The sequence below is a fragment of the Lutra lutra genome, chromosome X (assembly GCF_902655055.1).
Source record: "Lutra lutra chromosome X, mLutLut1.2, whole genome shotgun sequence".
Classification (NCBI taxonomy): domain Eukaryota; kingdom Metazoa; phylum Chordata; class Mammalia; order Carnivora; family Mustelidae; genus Lutra; species Lutra lutra.
The window spans coordinates 1,865,064-1,881,781 of NC_062296.1; the positions used below are offsets into that span (position 1 = coordinate 1,865,064).

The following is a 16,718-nucleotide window of genomic DNA, read 5'->3' on the forward strand; positions in this document are numbered from 1 at the left end:
AGATCAAAATAAGCAAGTACCCCCCCCCCCGCTTTTGGTGGGCCATTTTTTTTTCTAAGTCACCAGTTGTATTGGTTTTATGCTGCTGCTGCTGCAATCTCAGTGGTTTAAAACAGCAACAGCGTAGGCTTCCGGGCGGCTCAGTTGGTTGAGTGACTGCCTTTGGGCCAGGTCATGATCCTGGAGTCCTGGGATTGAGTCCTGCATGGGGCTCCCAGCTCCATGGGAAGTGTGCTTCTTTTTCTGACCTCATGCTCTCTTCCCTCTCTCAGATAAATAAATACAATGTTAAAAAAAAAAAAAAACAGCAGCAGTTGATTCTCTTACAGTTCTGGAGGTCAGAAATCCAACACAGGCATCACTGAACTGGTGTCAGCAGGGCTGTGTTCCTCCAGGAGATTCGAGGGACGAGTCTGTTGTTCTGCCCTTCCCAGCTTCTAGCGGCCGCCTGCATTCCTTATTGCCTCTTCCCATCTCTCTCTGGCAATGGACCTTTGTTTCCATTGCCACGTCTCCTCCTCTCACTCTCCTGCATCCCCCTTTCCCTTGTAAAGATGCCTGGTGCGATGTTCGGTCCCACCCAGGTAATCCAGGACAGTCTCCCCATCTCAAGACCCTTGACTTAATCACGTCTGCAGTGTGCTTTTTGCCACTTAAAGTAACATATTCACAAGGTCCCAGATTTAGGATGTGGCCATCTTTGGGGGGCTGATATTCTGCCAACCATGCCCATCGAGAGCATTGCCTGTCAAGAATGCTGGCCTCATGTGGGAGCTCAGGCAACATCACCCAGCTCCCATGGGAGGCATCTGGACAGCTGTAGGAAGAGGGTGTTCAAGGAGGAGCGGTGGCCTGGGCTCCTGGTTCCTGGGTGTGGACGCCCCCTGGACAGACGCTAGCCCGGGGGCTGTCTCCTCTGGACTCAAGGACCCTCACTGTGAGTGCGGAGCACTTGTTCCCACCCACCCTCCAGCTTCCCTGCCATTTCTTGCCATGTCTCTGTGGTTGGAAATCATGGTTTTAAAGAATGATTTGAGAGAGTGTGTGCGCGCACGAGTGGGTGGAGGGGCAGAGGGGGAGGGGAAGCAGACCCCCACTGAGCATGGAGTCTGACACAGGGCTCGATCTCATGACCCGGAGATCACGAGTGGCGCCCAAACCAAGAGCTGGACACTTAACCGACTGCCAGGAGGAGCCTCATTCGCAGTCCAAGGACCAAATTCCATGCTGTGTCAGCTGGAGAGCCATGAGCTTGGACGTGCAAGACTGCCCCTATCCCTCCCCAGCTCTCGTCCTCCTGTGGCTCCCGTCAGCCCACCCTGAGGCTTGGCTCTGATGCCAGGCCAAGTCTTGGGGCTCGGCTGCCAAACCCTGTGGTCAGTGCTGGGTCCCCGCTCCCTCGACCTCTCCACAGCACCAGACACTCAGCATCATTGGGGTCTGTTGTTCGGTGTGTGGCCCAGGGTAGGGGTGGCTCTGTGGGAGATGGGCCGGCAGGCCGCGTGGGGCCCGGATGGGAAATCATGGCGAGAAGGCTGGTATTGCGGGAATCCCCTACCAGCCCCACGGCGGGAGGCTCTGTGTACCGGCCCCTCTCGGGAGGCCTCCCTCTCCACCTTCCGCCAAGCCCTCCAGGGTGCTCTGGAAACAGGTTCCTCTGTTCGTTTGCTATCTTACAGAAAGAGTTTATTCAGGAACAATTCAAGAAAGCAACCGTGGTGTGGATTCCCAAGCGTGAGATGGTCCCACAGCAAGGACTGGGGGCCCTGGGCCGGGTGTGTGAGCGCGGACTCATGCACACACGTGTGCCTGCACACCGCCCACCAGGGGTGTGCCCTGCAGTGAATGACTCTGTGTATGCAGCTTGGCCCCTTCCCCCGACCCCCAGATCAACCAACTGTGGCTCTGCGGGACCCGCAGTGGCCAAACCCAGGCCTCCTTCTTCCCCTTCCCCACCCCCAGCTCTTGCCCTGAGACCCCCATCTCCTCCAGCGGCAGTGTGGCTGCCCTCGGCCACAAAGAGCCACAGTGATCCCTGTTAAGACATCTGGGGGAAGAGGAAAAAAAAGCATCTTTTCAAACGTCAAGTGGATAAACAGGGCGCCAGATGTGTGGCCTGGACCGGCTCGGCTGCTCCCTGGGCCACACCCACCCCTGCAGCGCTGCCCAACAAGGAGCTGCCGGCAGGGAGAGGGGCCTCGGTGTGCATGCCCTGCAGCCAGGGCACCTCCGAGCCCATGTCCCCGGGGAGGCCCTCAGCCCCAAGGGGCCTAAGCCCTTGGCAGAAAAGCAGGGAGGTGACCAGAAGCGGCCATTTGGGGACAGGGGTGGGACTGTGAGCGGGTCCCCAGAGCAGGCACACACCCTTCTGCAGGGAACAGCTCCAGGGAGGCTCGAGGCCCAGGAACGGGCAGCCACCTGGATCTGTCCCTTGGAATGGGAATCCCCCCCTTCCCCCAAACAAAAAAGTAACAGTCACAGAAGAGGCAGGTTCTGGAGCATGGTTCCGCCCGAAAGCGGCGCGGGTCAGGCCGGTGGCCCTGGCCCAGCTTATAGGCACATTTAATAGGATTCCCGTGGATGTTTCAAGTGGGTAGGACAGGTCTCCCCCGCACCCACTCTGGAGGGGCTCCTGGCTCCGGCCTCTTCCCAACAGCCCTCCCCTGAGGTATTGTGCTCCCCCCCCACCCCCTGCCTTGCTTCCGGCTGAGCCCCCTCCCACCTCCCCCCAAGCACGCGGGTGGTCAGGGGCACCCACTGGGGGGTGGAGCGGGCCCCTATGTGGGGTCCAACTCGAAGACACCATCGCTGGTAGGGGTGGTGAAGAAGGAGGGCGGGTCGGAGGCCGAGGACTTGTGCCCCCCGCTGCTGCGCTCCCGGGCGCGCAGCTCCTCCAGCCGAAGGCTACGCTCGAAGTCCAGCAGCTGCCCCATGAAGTTGAAGTTGGGTGAGATGTTAGACTTCTTCCGCTTGACCAGGTCGTACGCATCGTTGAGGGAGAGGTGGCGCTTCTGCATGAGGTAGGCCACGGTGACGGTGACAGAGCGGCTGACGCCTGCCAGGCAGTGAACGAGCACCCCGCAGTTCTGGGACAAGGCCTCATCTAGGTGGGGGCAGAGGGGAAGGCGGGGTGACAGGCGGGCCCGGCCCAGCCCCGCTCGCGGAGCCAGGTGGCTCTGGCCACCTTTGGCCTGGGAGCCCTGTCCTGCCTGAGGAGCTCTACAGCTCTCGATGGTGGCCTCTGGGAGCTGGTTCCAGCACCGCCAGCTCCCAGCAGTGCTGGTCCAGTCTTGGGCTCTGGGGATGGAGGCTAAGGCCAGGAGGAGCCGTCCTGAAGGAGGGGCAGAGGCCTCAGAGCCAGGCCTGGTGGGGGGGGCCAGGGAGGGAGGAAGAGGAGAGCAGAGCAGACTCACCGATGAATGCAATGGCCTCAGGAAAGAACTGGGACAAGTTCTGGCTCCAGTGGTCTGAGATGGGGATCTGCTTGTAGTGAAAGTCACCATTCTTCTCGAAGAGGTTCGGGAGGTTGGGGGTGACGTTGAGAATGTAGCGGATGCCCAGCTGGGCCAGGCTCTCTACGTTGGCTGAATCCCGGGCGCTGCCCAGGTAGAGGTTGGGCAGGATCTGGACAGGGAAGGAGGGCAGCAGCCCCGCTGGGGGGGGTGTCGCACCCTCTGAATCCAGGCCACAGCTCATGGCGTCGCGGTCCGGCTCGGATTCGGCATCAGAGCAGTCAGAGCCCAGGCAGAGGCCACCCAGCCCCACCACTGGGCTGGGCCCCGGGGCTGTGCTGGGGCCACCTCGGCTGCTGAGGCTGGTCTCACACAGGTGGGGACACTCCGCCTGGAATCTGCTGAAGCCACCTGGGAGGGGAGAAGGGGACAGTTCCCTGGGGAGCGGGCTACTGGGGCGGCCAAGCACCCCTGGCGGTGGGGGGCGGGATAGGGAAATAACCCCAGACAACTCCAACCCCCAAGGGGGCACGCAGATGCTCCCAAAGAGAACTTGATTCCGCAGTCTGATCCTTGCTGGTGTCCCCGTGGGCGGCACCATGGGCGGCCTGACCACCCTAGCTCGGACAGCGAGTACCCACTGGGCTGCTGGAGGTGGGAGCTTCTGGGCTTAGGCAGAGCTCCATCCCCCCCAAGGGGATTTTACAGCCTCGGGTCCAAGCTGAGGGGAGCACGAGGGCTCGTAGTCTAGATGGGTGGCCACCTCCCATCCAACACAACCAGGGGCACCCCAAGAGCTGGAGCCTGGAGAGAGCCCAAGATTCTACCTGGATCAATTCAAAGTTCCAAGAAGGGAGCATCTCCTTCGTCTACAGATAACATCTATTTTCCTGGGCTGGGGGGGTGGCAGCCTGGAGATCCAACACTTGCTGCATTCTGTGCTTTCAGAATGCAGCAAGGGACGACAGTCTGGGGACACCCCCCCTCCCCCCGCCATGAGGAGGTGCGGAGCTGGCTCTGTTGGTTCATGGGAACCCTGTTCCTACACTAGACCTTTGGATGTGTGTTTGGCTCATCAAGGGGCAAAGAGGCCTGTCTCAGCCGTGCCATGACTATGATGGGATGCATCTCTGCCTTCTTCTGCCTTCACTGCTTCTCTCTCTCTCTCTCTCTCTCACTTTCCCCTTCTCGGTTCCGGAGCCTTTGCAGAGTGGCTGGCCTCCTGTGGCCCCTGCCTCCCTTGTGGGTGAGCAGCTCCAGGAGATGGTGACCTCAGCCCAGGCGAGGAAATTGGGAGCCTGCCCTTGGTACTCCATTCTTGAGCATCCTCTAAGCCAAGGCTGGACCGATTCTCCCCATTTTCCAGACTCAGAAACTAGGGCTCCCCAGGGTGAAGGGCTTGCCCAAGGTCGTGCTCAGGGGAGGGGACGGCACCTCCACTTTCGACGAAATAAGTCTGGTCAACTAACCTAGGAATACCCTGGGAAGGGTGGCCCTGCCCCCTCCCCCCAGCGCCCCAGGGTCCTTCCCAGGCCGGGTGCCCAGCGCCCGCGCCCGCGCCCCCGTCCACACCTACCCTGCAGGTAGTACGCCAGGTAGCCTTCCTCCCGCAGCTTCTGGAGCAGAGTGCCCAGCACCGAGTCGGCCTCCCACTCCTCGGCCTCCGCCTCCCCGCGCCGGTGGCGGCCCCCGCCCTGGTCGTACAGGAGCACCGGGGCGGGCGGGGGCGGCTGCAGCGGCGGCCCGGGCAGGAGCGCGCGCACCGACAGGCTCCCCCGCCGCAGGCGGCGCAGCAGAAGCGCGGGCAGCGCCACGCTCAGCGCCCCGCCGATGCGCGCCGACTCGTACAGCTCGCGACTTCGGCAGTCCAGCAGCAGCAGCTGGGGCCGCTGGGGCGACAGCTCCCGACGCAGCCACAGGCACGAGCGGCCCAGGCCCTCCATGGGCTCGCGGCTCCGGGCACGTCGGACCGCCGGCGCTGCGGAGAGAGGGCAGGCGCGCCGCGTGAGCCCGCGTTCTACGCTCCCCGCCGCCCGGGGGGCTGGAGCGGCGAAGCCCCGCCCGCATCCTTCAGAGGGACTCCTGGGGTCCCGCAGAGACACCCCTCCACCGCCCGCAGCGAGGAGGCGCCTCTCTGCGCCTCGGGCCCCCCAAGGAAAACGCCCCAGGCAGACACTCGGGCGCGCGGCGCTGCTGCCCGCTGCGGGAAGGTAAGTGTGAGGGGTCCCCCAGAAGAGGAAGGCCCGGTGCCCAACGGGCCCTTTGAGAGTCGCGGGTCCTTTCCTGGGCCCTTCTGGGGCGGCCCAAGGGTTCGGCCACCTCCTTTCACATGCCCTTCCAGCGGCTCTCGCTCGGCCTGCCTGCGACCGCTCCCCAAGTTCGAGCCTCCGACTTTGGGGACGTGCGCGTGTGAGAGGCGGACCCGGGGAGTAGAGGTGGCGCCGAGGGGAAGGGCCCCGGCCGGCCTTCTCCGAGCTGCCCCAGCCCTGGTGGCCCCCGGGAGGAGAAAACAGGAGAGAGACCTGGAGCGTGGTCGGGCGGCGGGCGGCCGCGCGGGGACTTCCGAGCCAAGGCCAGCGCGCAAAGTGGGGCGCCGTCCCCCGGTAAGGGCGTCCCGGGGCCCGGTCTCCGGGGAAGACGGTGGGCTGGCAGGGCAGGCGCGCACGTGCAAGCCCCGAGTCCCGCGCCGCTCTCAAGCAGGCTGCTTCCTGGCAGCGGGACCCAGCTTCCACCTTGGAAGCCGCTGCCTTTGGACGTGGAGTGGCCGTTTGGAGGGGCGGGGCAGTGGGGGCGGGCTCATGGGGGCCAGCGAGCCAACGGGTGCCCGCGAAGCGGTCGGGTGGGCCCCCAAGTGGCGCGCTGAGCTGGGGCTTCCACCCAAGCGGGACAGGGGCCGGGGCAGAGGCCAAGGGCAGGTCAGGGGCCCAGCAGGGGACCAGCCTCGGTTCTTCTGCCCCGCGCCAGTTGGCCGCTGGAGGCAGGGGGAGGGGTAGGGCTAAGTAAGAGCCCAGAGCCCCTGTCCCAGAAGCTGCCTCCAGCCCTACTCCCTCTCCAACTCCGACTCCAGTGACCCCATCTATACATCATCAGAGCCATCCACCACCTTGGGCTTTTCACTGAAATCATGGAGGGGAGGAGGAAGCAAGACCAGAAACCCGCTGCTGTCTTCTGGCCCTGAACTCAGCCCAAGGGCAAGGCGCGCAGATGACAGCTTCTGGGGAACCCCCAGGGCTTCCCCCCTGCACAGGAGTCACCCAAGGCACCCAGGAGCTCTGAGCCTCCAGTCCTAAACTGGGGTGCTCTGCTCTTACCACGCTTCTGTCCTGGGAGTTATCCCCGGCGTCTCCCCCTGCCTCCTCCCTGGTCAAGAGCCAGGTACTTTGTACTTAAATTGATCTCTTACACCTTGCACCTCTGCTCCCCGCACTAGCTGAGGGCCTGCACTGGACAGCTGCTGACCAGGGTGCCGTCCCAGCTTCCAAAGCCCTCTCCCCCCGCCTCCAGGGAGGCCTGTCAGCCTCAACCACCCCCCAGCCTGCTCTGCCCTGCACCAGACCTTTGTTCATCACAGGCCAGAGGCCTCTACGCCTTCCACGGACACAGGTTGGCAAATGCACAGGACATCAGGGTCCCTTTCTCCATGCTCCCAGTTTAGCGGGATAGGTCAGTAATAAACAGAGAGACTGAGCAAGATAATGCTGGGTGTGATAAGTGTCCCTTCCCCGCTTAAAACCCATCGAAAGCAAACAGCAGAGTTGAAGGAAAATGTAGAGCAGATAAGATAAAGCTCGTACAAATGAATCAACAGGTTAAGACTCTGATAAACAGGCAAGGAACCAGAAAAGAACCAGAAAAGACCGCTTGAGGGAAGAAATGCAACTGGTACCGAACCGTTGGGGAAAGGTTCAAGCTCAGGTATGGAATGCGGGTAAATTTAAGAAGCAAGGTGACCCTTCCCACCTGTTGCATTGGTAAAACGTTCTCAGAATGAGTACACCCAGTGCTGCAAGGGTGCTGTGAAATCGGCCCGCTGCTCTGTTGCTGGCTGCCGGAGGATTCTCCATCGGCCCGGCCCTTCTGGAAATTAATCAGTCCTACGCGTCCAGAGCTGCGAAGGAATCTACACCCTCTGGCCACTTCTGGGACTCTAGCCCAGGAAACTAAGTAAAACGCAAGATGTATGACAAAACCACCCAAAGGCCAGTGTTCAGGATAATCAAGGTCAGTGCCACTGATGAAGACTCCTCTCCTGAACCACGGAGTAAAAAGAGAAAACTCAGGAAGGGATATTAGGGAGAGGACAGATTACAGAGAACCAGGCCCTCCAAGGGGCCTCCAGTATTCCCCTCCTTCCCTCCCTCCCTGGCCCAGGGGGCTGCCAGCCTGGGACTCATCTCTGGCGACAGCCCACCGTGGCCTGGCCTCTGGTATGAGTCCCATTGGCTGCATCCAGGCGCTGTGTCCTCCTGCCTCCAGCCCAGGCCTCCCTCCTCTGCCGCCTCTTCAGATTCTGCTCCTTTTTCAGGGACCCCCCCCGCCCCGCGGCCACCCTTCCTGTAGTCTCCTTCCTCTGCGCTCCAGGCCTCAGTTCCCTGAAGCCGCAGTGCCTAAGAACAGCACTTTGGGGCTCCCGAGGTGCCCAGGCAGGCTTTCTGGAGAGGGGTCCCTGGAGGAGGCCAGGGGTGTCTGTCTGGGAAGATGACAGGGGCAGGTAAGGCAACTTCGGCACGGGTGAACGGAGAGGAAGCTCGCCTCCAAGAACTGCCCCCCGCCAGTGGGCTTGTGCCTGGCGCTCCCGGCTCCTGAAGAGGCTGCCCTGCACCTTCCTCCCTCCGCCGGCAAGCCCACCTACTGGGGGAAACCGGTGGGGGGGGCAGGATGCAGTCTCGCAAGTGAGTACTTGGTGCCCAGCGCCAGCAGCGCCCGCTGCGCCAGCAGCAGGACACACTGGAACCTGTTGCCACCTCCGCACTGCAGCGCTGAGCGCAGCCAAGCCCCCCGCCCCCAGCCGGGCGGGCCCGCACTCGGGCCCCCTGCAGCGCCAGCTCTGGGCGCCGGCCTGCCTCGCGCCCGCTCCCGGGGCGGGCTGGGTCGGGGGAGGCAGCGCTGCGCGCCCAGGCCTCCCCGAGGCCCACACGGCGGCGGGTGGAGCCAGGCCGCGCACTCGCCGCAGGGTGGGTGCTGAGCCTGCAGCTCCAGCGCCCCGCCAGGGGCCTCCGGCCTTCACCCCGCCTGACCAGTGCCCCTCGGAGGCCGCGGGGACGCTGCAGCCCATAGACCCCACGCGCGCTGCGTGCGCCCTCTGGTCACCGGAGCCTCCGGAGAGCGTCTCCCCGCCTCACCCTTCACCCCTCACCCCAAAATGCACGGTTCCCGCCGGGCTGTCGCGGCCCAGTCACATGGCCAGGAGCACAACTCCCAGCGACAGCATCCCTGCCAAATCCAGGGTCTTTTCCACCAAATCCACTTTCCGCTGGGGATGGCTTTCTGCTTTTCCTGGTCGGTCTCCTCGCTGGACTGGGAGTTCCTCCAAGGCAGGAGCGGGTGTGCGCCCGGCCCCAAGCTGGCCCCAGCCCCCAGTGCAGGGCCTGGCAGACGCCCAGCGGTGGCGCTCGCAGAAGAAATGCTTGTTAACAAAGAAGTCATGAATGAATGAAACCAGTTGTTGCATGAGGGAGCCCAGGAGGGTGCTGATCCCGCTTCTCCTCTCAGAGGGTCACACACATTCCCCCGCCCCACAGACACGCATGGCAACACCCCACACAAGCAGATGGGCACATGGACCGCAGCGGACTCCTGTCCTCCTGGAACTGACCTACTATGTGCGGGCCTGGCAACTGGCGTTTCTCTGGTCCCAGTTGGGCCCCCTCGCGTTTCCTTCCCTCCCCACCCCACCCGAGCCCCACATCTAAGTACAGTACCTTGCACCCCAAGTGCCTTCTTTATCTCTTAGGGAAGAGGCCAAGCCTGTCGCTGGGGAGACTCAAGGTCCGTTTAGCGAGGCGCCCAGGGGGCCTCAGGTCTGTGAGCTGCGACTACCCAAGGTGAGCCAGAGGCACCTGGCAGGGATGCCACCAAGTGCTGCAGCCTCTAGAGCCCAGGCTCCAGGTGTCAGGGGGTGGTGGTGGGAGGGACTGGCGGATGTGCTTGGGGGTGTTGGGGGCTGTTTGCAGTGGAGTTGGGGCAGGGTGCTGGAGGGTGTAAACCCAGCAGGTGGGCATAGGTGTTGGGGTGTATGAGTGTGCACGCTGGGGATGCATGAGCTGTGTGCCTGGGTACTGGGCCAGGCTGTGGGGCGTGGGGAGTGTCAGCTGCTGGGGCAGGAGTTAGTTTTGGGGCTTCACTTAGGGGTAGGTGGATCACAGTGTCTCCGGGCTGGGAACGTGGGTGGGGTGTAATGAGCACATGGGGAGTTGGAGACGGTGGTGGCACGGCGAGGGGAGCTATGTTAGTGCAGATACGGCAGGGATGTATCGTGTGTATGTGCGCGCGTCTGTGCGTGTGTGTATGCGTGCGCGCGCGCGCGCGCGCCTGGGTGTGTACGGAGGCATGGCACGGTCTGGGATGGGTGCTCGCTTGAGTTGGGGCAGTGATGGGTGCTGCGTTAGGGGCTGCTGCTGCGTACACTGCAGGGACTCGGGTCTGCGGTGCGTGGTTTGTGCGTGCAAGTGGCAGGGGATGTGCGTGGCAGAGGACAGGGAGGTGCACGGGCGGGATGCGGGGTGCGTGAGGTGGCAGGATCCAGTGGGTCTCGCAGGGGCGCGTGCGTCGGCCCCGCGGGGCGCGCGCTGCAAGACTTTGGGGTGCAGGGTGGAGGAGCCCACGTCGGAGGGGGCGGCCAGGCTGGGTGGGGGTGGGGTGGGTGGGTGCCGGGGAGCCGCGTGCTCCGCTCACCTCCGCTCACCTCCTCTCACCCCCGATCCGCTCGGCTTCCTGCGCCGGCTCCGCGCGTCGCAGCCGGGAAGTTTCCGAAGCCCAGGCGGCGGGAAGCGCCACCGCCGCTGCCGCCGAGCGCCACCGGAGCCTCAGGCGGCGGCCTCGCCTGAAGCCGAGGGGCCGCCACCACCGCCGCCGCTGCGGAGGGAAACTCCAAATCCCGCCTCCGCCGCCGCCTCCTCCCCTCCCGTCGCCGTCTTCTCCGCCCCCTGCCCAGGAGGGGCAATGTCGCCCGCGGCGCGCAGGGAGGGAGCGGGGAGGGACCGCGGCCTGCCCGGCATCTCCCTCCACCTTCCCCGCCCCCGGCCGCCTTCCTCCCACCTGCTAGACTGTGCGCTCCGCCCGCCCCCGACCCTCTGTCGGGCGCCGGCTGCAGCGCCGGACCCCAACAGCCCCGCCGCGTGGGGGCCTCAAGCTGAGTGGGGTGGGAGATCCAACCTAGGCTGGACCTGGGCTGGGGGAGGGCCGCTCCGAAGAGTCTACGCTGGCTTCTGCTTCCATCCAGGAAAGCCAAGGGGCCCGTGGAGGAGCGGGCACAGCTTGGCCCCTAGGGCCACCTCCTACTGTCACACAGGAGAGGGCACAAGGTCTATCTGGCAGAACCACAAATGCCCCCCACCCCCCCACCCCCCACTCCCAGGTGCCTCTGCACTGCCTTCTCCTATTCTCGTGTCTCAGACTCTGGCTAATAATAATAGCGTTTGAGCATCAGTGCCTGGAAGGGGTGGGGCCAGGGCGCTGGGGGAGGGCCTGGGAGGGGGCCTTGTCACCAGGCCCACTTTGCTTTCCTCCGCAGCAAAATGCCATGAGCATCTCTGTACAGGACCTCGTTTTGTGCGTACACCAGTCTGGGAGGCGGAGGGGACCGTTCGGTGGGCTAGCTAGGGAGACTGAGGCAGGGGCTTCCTGAAGTCCCACAATGGTGTAGCGGCAGAGCCCGGCCGGGGGCAGAAGCCCCGGCTGAGTGTAAATAGGGGACTCACTGGGCTTTGGCCTCACTGGTCGCCGCAGGGATAAGGAGGCAGGGGCAGCGCACAGGGGCTCCCTGGCGAATAAAGGGTGACTTGGGCCCCAGGAATGTGGCACAAGGGGTGCTGAGAACCCGCATGATGCTCTGGGCTGTTGGGGGCCACCATCTGGCGGGGCCTCCAGTGTGTGTCTGCTCAGGGCCGTCAGAGCCAGGCAAGGCCAGGCTGGGACGACATCAGGAGGGAGGCGGGCTGAGATGGGATGCCAGCAGCTCCATGGAGGCGGCCTGGCGGCCTGGGCTCCCGCCTGCAGCAGTGCTGAATTCTCCTGAGTCACTTCCTGGAAAAGAGGGGAGAGAGGCAGCTTTGTCTCTGGTGCCTCAGTTTCCTCATCTGTACGGCTGGGGAGAGGGGAGGCCCTCCAAGCTTTGCTGCACTTTCAGGGCACAGTATATGAGCCCAAGCAAGGTCCTGCGGCTACCAGCTGGGCTCACCTGCCTTGTCTTCTCGCCCCTTCCCCTGCAGAGGTTCACACTGAGAACCTGTTCGCCGCTCTGGCCCTTGGCCTTCCAGGCGGGCCTTCCCTGGGGGCCCCCCGAGCCTGCTGCTGCTTTCACCTCTTCATCAGTGGCAGGGCACCGGGGCCAGGCCCACGGCTGCACAGGGGAGCCCCCGGGGCTGTGTGTGGACCCTGCTGCTGGAGGGACCCTGCGCTTCTCTGTCAGGCCGCCACTGCTGGCCGCTCTCACGTGGGAGGCCTTGGCAGACAAATCACCAGAGGCGGAAAGCTGTGCCCTGTGGCACTAGGACCATCGTATCAGGCAAAACATGAAAACATATGGAGATGGGAAAAAGTTGGGGCTGGCTTTCATCCCCTGCCCCCCCCCCCCGTCCCCCTTCCTCCCATTTGGGGAAGATCCACCTGGCTGTGCCCATGGCCCAAGGCACTCAGTCAGCCTCCTGCGCTCGAGTGACTCCGGGCTGAACACTGGAGGGGACCGTTTGGATTGTATGATGCTGCCCCGCAGCCCTGCAAGGCCGCCGCTCCCGCCGGCTGCTCTCCAGGCAGCAGCACCCACCCAGTGCGGGAGGATGACGGCGCCCACAAGTGGCCAGGCCAGTCCCGGGAGCTCCAAAGGCATAGGTCTGCTCTGCTGGGGAAATGGGGCCTCTCTCTTCACCTCCAGAGACTTCTCCTGGCTGGCAAAGCCTGGCCTGGACCCTGTCGGGGGATAAAATGCACGGCCGTCTTGAGGGCTCAAGGGCTGATTGTGTTAGCATCGAGGTGGCTCTGCAGGCGCAGCTGGGCCTCCATCTCCCAAGCCACTGAGCCCACGTGCGTGCTCCTGTGGGCTCCTTGCCTGCGTCTCTGGCGGCCTGACCTGGCAGCTCTAAGCCTTACTCTCTCCTCCGCACCCCGCCCCCTTATCTGCCAGAATCCCCACCCACACTGACGGGGTGCCCCAAGAATGGCCAACCCTACCTACGTGTGATGGAGGGCCAGAGAGCTGGACCTCGGTGGGGATGGAGATCCCGTGCTTGGGGGACCGCTGCCCGCCGGCCCGCTCTGGTGCTCTGCGCACGGCGGTCCTTTGGCTGAAGACACCTGTCTCGGGCCCCACTCCTGGGCGCCCTCCCAGGCAAGCAAAGCTTGGAGGAGAGGCCTATGTCATCCGGCCCCAGCATGGGGATCCTGTCCCCATTTGGGGGGCTCCAGCACTTAGCGCCTGGCACCTGAGGCAGACTCCTGAGAGCAGTAGCTGCAGCTGAAGCCACTTGTCTGCGTGACCCCCTACCCCACAGGCTGCCATCCCTCTGCCACCCCCTCTACTGGGTCCCAGGCCCCCCATCAGCGCCCTTCTAGACCCATCTTGCAACCAGGGCCGTGTCTTCCGGAGCGCATTGTAGACCCTACTCTGGGGCACCCCACCTGCCTGTGGGAGCTCCCAAAAGGGCCAGGGCCAGACATTTGCAACTAAATGGTCCTAAGGCGGTTCTCAGAAGCCTCACCTGCAGGCAGAAGGGTGAGAGCCAGTGGAGAGGAGGGAGAGGAGAGCTGCAATGGCAAATGGATTTCTGAGGGGCTGAGACCTCGGCAGCCTTTAACACCCCCATTCTGGGAGGGCTCAGGTTCAGGTTCAATAACCTGGTTATAAACCCCCTCCGGCCAGCTGTGCAGGCTCTCTCTCCTTGTCTTGTCCTCCGGAGAAGCAGCGCGCCGTCTAGATGCACATTACAGATGATATAATCCTTTTACCCGGGGAGAGAGCCAGACGCCCATGCCCATTGGTGGACAGGCACAGGGAGGTGAGTGGGTAGAGGAGGGAGAGCGGGGATGGGAGGGAGCCCCCCCAGCTCCCATGGTGGAGGGGCGGGGTGGGGGGGAGAGGGGGAAGCAGAGGACTTCCTGGCTTGTCCAAGGGAGGTTGAGGAATGAGTGGGGGCAGAGGAGAGGGGAGCCAGAGTGGCTGGGGAGACTGGGGGTACCCAGAGCATGCAGGGAGTTGCTCCCCTGCTGTAGAAGCCCCCCTCAACCAGTTTTTCTGAGGGGAGCCTCTGTGAGTGGCCTGTCTGCCTTTCTGGCCACTTCTCTCTGTACCCCCAACCAAGAATGGGCCTCTTGAGCGAGAGCATCTCATCGCAGGGAAGAAGATAATCTGCGGGGCTGGGGTGGGGTTTCCTGAGTGTGCTATGTGTCCCCACCCCCAACCTTGCTCCTTGGGGATCTGCCTCCTCCCATCGTGGCATTCGGAGCACAGTCTGGCTGCTTCCACCAGCCACTTCCGCCTTCCCCTCTCAACAGTGCGTGGCCCAACCTGGGCCCTGTTGGCTCCCAGCACCCAGACCAAGGCTGGACACCAGGCTTGCTGGGTGCTGTGCCTCTCTGTGGTCAGGGGACACCGAGCGCTCTTCTGCTCCTCTCCATAGAGACACAAGGTCTAGGCCCCCTCCCCCCTCCCCCAAGGCTGCAGCCTCCATGGAAGGGCCTGGCTCTGCCCTGGGGGCTTGAGTCCAGTCCCAGCCATTGATGACTTGGGGTGCGGGTGGGCAGGAGCAGGGCCAGCTACCCTCCCAGAGCAAGGAAGGGCCCTAGAGAGCCATCCATGGGGTCTGAACTGGCAAAGAACCTTCTGCGGAGAGGGTCTGGGAGGATGGTGGCTCCAGGGTGACCCAGCCAGGCCCCTAGAACAGGCTCACCACAGCCGGGAGGAAAGCCTTTTCCTCTGTCACCGTCCCTTGGCCTGCCCCCCTCCTCCACACAGCCCCCCGGCTCTTGCTGCCCTCTCCCCACTTTCCTGCTTGGGATGTTTGCCACAAGGAGGGCTAGGATATTTCTGCCAGCTCTGTGGGGATTTTTCCGGTCTAAATTTAGAGAGCCACTGTTTCCCCGCAATACCTGCTTCCCACGTTGGTGACTGATCAAGTCCCGAGAGCACCCAGGGCAGAGGGAGCAGCGCAGATGTGCTGCTGTGTGACCACCAAGCGGCTGAGCCTCCAGCCAGCCCCTGGGCAGAGGGAGGGGGAAGAGGAGGGAGGGGGAAGGCCAGGGCCTGCTGGCGAGGATGCCAGAGGGATCCTTTGCATCTGCTCAGAGGTGAGGTCCGGAGCGACCCACGAGAGGCTGCTGGTTGGAAGGGGCCAGCTGAGGGCCCTCGCTCAGGGTCAGGCACGCAGTCCAGCCCCCACATTGGTCCTCCCGGTGGGAGACTGTGATCAGTCGCTGAGTCCCTTACAGATGATAGGGTACTGGTACTCAGTCTCCCTCTGTCACTGTGTGTCCCAGTGGTGTGATGAGTCTGCTTTTGGGGCTCGCTGTCTCCTGCGGGAAGCACAGAAGGATCTCAGCCGCCACACCCAGTGTGTGGTGAGGGCTCCGTCCCTGCGAGCTGGGCCCTCTCCTCCCCACCCCATGGCCAGCATTATGTCATCATCGCAGAGAGAAAGGACGGGGCCCGTGGGGACCATGAGAGTCAGGATTCAGCCGGGGCCACTCTGGGGTCCCATTTGACTCTGCTGTCATCGACCTGCAGCAGTGGCCTGAGACTGGTCTTCTAGCAGTGGAAGCCTCTCCTCTCTGTGCCCGCACTCTGGGGGCAGCTGTTGGGGCTGTCACAGAGGGGACCATGTGGAGGACAATTTGTCAACCTGCAAGAGTAGCTCTCGGGACCTGCTGTTGGGGACTGTGACTGTGACCTTAGCCTCCCTGTTCTCCGCAGCCCCAGAGGAGAAAGGGGGTGTCGAGGATGAGGTCCCCGAGGCTACAAGCCTAAGACGAGTTCCCAATCTTCAGAGCAAACGTCCTGTGCTTTGCTCTCAGTGATGGCCCCATCCACCGCCGGCCTACACAGGCTCTGCAGATGATAAGGCATAGAATATCCAGAAATCGTCTTCAGGAAGAGGGACATGTGGTGCCCAGAATGCCGTCTCCTTCTTAGCCAAGCCTACCTTTCCCCCACGGCTCCTGTCCCTGGGGCCCTACCCCCAGCACTGGCCCCCGGCACCCCCAACACCAGCCTTGCCTCTGCCTGGGCCCCTAGCTGGCCCTCCCAGTCTTCCCATGAGGCCAACACCTCAGTGACCAGGCTCTCTTCGGACCTCTGGCCTGGGGGCACTGCACGCTCGGCCACACCCGCCTCCCAGAGTCTAGGCCCAGTTGGCATTACTTGGCTTCCTAAGGTTGTGGCTTCCAGACATGATTCGACGCCCCCACGATTTGACCCCGTCTTGTCACACTCCAGGACCTGCGAGGTTTTCCTCCTCACTCCTCGGCCCCTGCTGACAGATCCACTCCTGGGGCCCCGACTCTGGGCTCACGGCCTCTCTTCTGCTGTGCCAGCCCTCATCCTTAACATGGCCCACTGAGCCCCTGCTTGTCAGTGCTCGTCCTGTGACTCTGGCCCCATCTACACTTGGAACCCCACTCAGCCTGTACGATGCCTTCCTTGCTCCTGGCCACCTTCCGTCCTACAGTCCCCTGTGGCCACTCCACCCTGCACCGGTCCCCCGGAGCCCAGTCCGGTGAGAGCTTCCCACACTAAGCCCCTTCCCCGGTCAAAGCCGCCCAGTCACCTGCATCCATGCTCTCCTGTCCCCCACCATGTCTGCCCCATCGGCGGCCTGCTGATGTGCCCTCTTAGCCAGACCTTCAGTGCTGTCCTGCTGGAACATTCTCCTCCTGGCCATTTGTCCCAAGTCTGTCTCAGGCATCATGGCCCTCATTCCCTTCTATGTGTTCCCACCGGATGACCTCAGCTCTTCTCCCGGGTGATGACTGTGACATCACACTATCTTTTGGGGGCCACAGCCACAGCACCAACTGGCATCCGGCCTTTGCCACCTGAGTGCCCCATGACCAGTCTGA

At 63.4% G+C, this 16,718-nt stretch overlaps 2 protein-coding genes across 10 annotated transcripts; both read right to left on the bottom strand.

The window, feature by feature from the left end:
- Window positions 1–2,491: 2,491 nt before the first annotated feature.
- DUSP9 (dual specificity phosphatase 9) lies at window positions 2,492–10,507 on the bottom strand. 6 transcript variants are annotated; one of them, XM_047716881.1, is made up of 5 exons: window positions 9,374–9,495; window positions 8,809–9,078; window positions 5,029–5,430; window positions 3,414–3,863; window positions 2,492–3,103 (listed from the first exon to the last, which is right to left on the bottom strand). In XM_047716881.1, exons 3-5 carry the CDS (start codon window positions 5,393–5,395, stop codon window positions 2,778–2,780), a joined length of 1,143 nt encoding a protein of 380 aa, XP_047572837.1. In that variant the 5' UTR covers window positions 5,396–5,430; window positions 8,809–9,078; window positions 9,374–9,495; the 3' UTR covers window positions 2,492–2,777. The 6 variants fall into 6 exon arrangements, with proteins under 6 accessions (XP_047572837.1, XP_047572839.1, XP_047572838.1 ...); XM_047716883.1 differs by lacking the exons at window positions 8,809–9,078; window positions 9,374–9,495 and adding an exon at window positions 10,357–10,507; XM_047716882.1 differs by lacking the exons at window positions 8,809–9,078; window positions 9,374–9,495 and adding an exon at window positions 10,347–10,507.
- Window positions 10,508–10,820: 313 nt separating this feature from the next.
- Window positions 10,821–16,514, bottom strand: LOC125091962 (uncharacterized). 4 transcript variants are annotated; one of them, XM_047716152.1, is made up of 4 exons: window positions 16,427–16,508; window positions 14,754–15,176; window positions 12,436–12,578; window positions 10,821–11,696 (listed from the first exon to the last, which is right to left on the bottom strand). In XM_047716152.1, the coding sequence occupies exons 1-4, from the start codon at window positions 16,434–16,436 to the stop codon at window positions 11,097–11,099; spliced, it is 1,176 nt and encodes a 391-aa protein (XP_047572108.1). In that variant the 5' UTR covers window positions 16,437–16,508; the 3' UTR covers window positions 10,821–11,096. The 4 variants fall into 4 exon arrangements, 3 of the variants coding, with proteins under 3 accessions (XP_047572108.1, XP_047572109.1, XP_047572110.1); XM_047716153.1 differs by lacking the exon at window positions 16,427–16,508 and adding an exon at window positions 15,525–15,531; XM_047716154.1 differs by lacking the exons at window positions 14,754–15,176; window positions 16,427–16,508 and adding an exon at window positions 12,844–13,397.
- Between the last annotated feature and the right edge of the window lie 204 nt (window positions 16,515–16,718).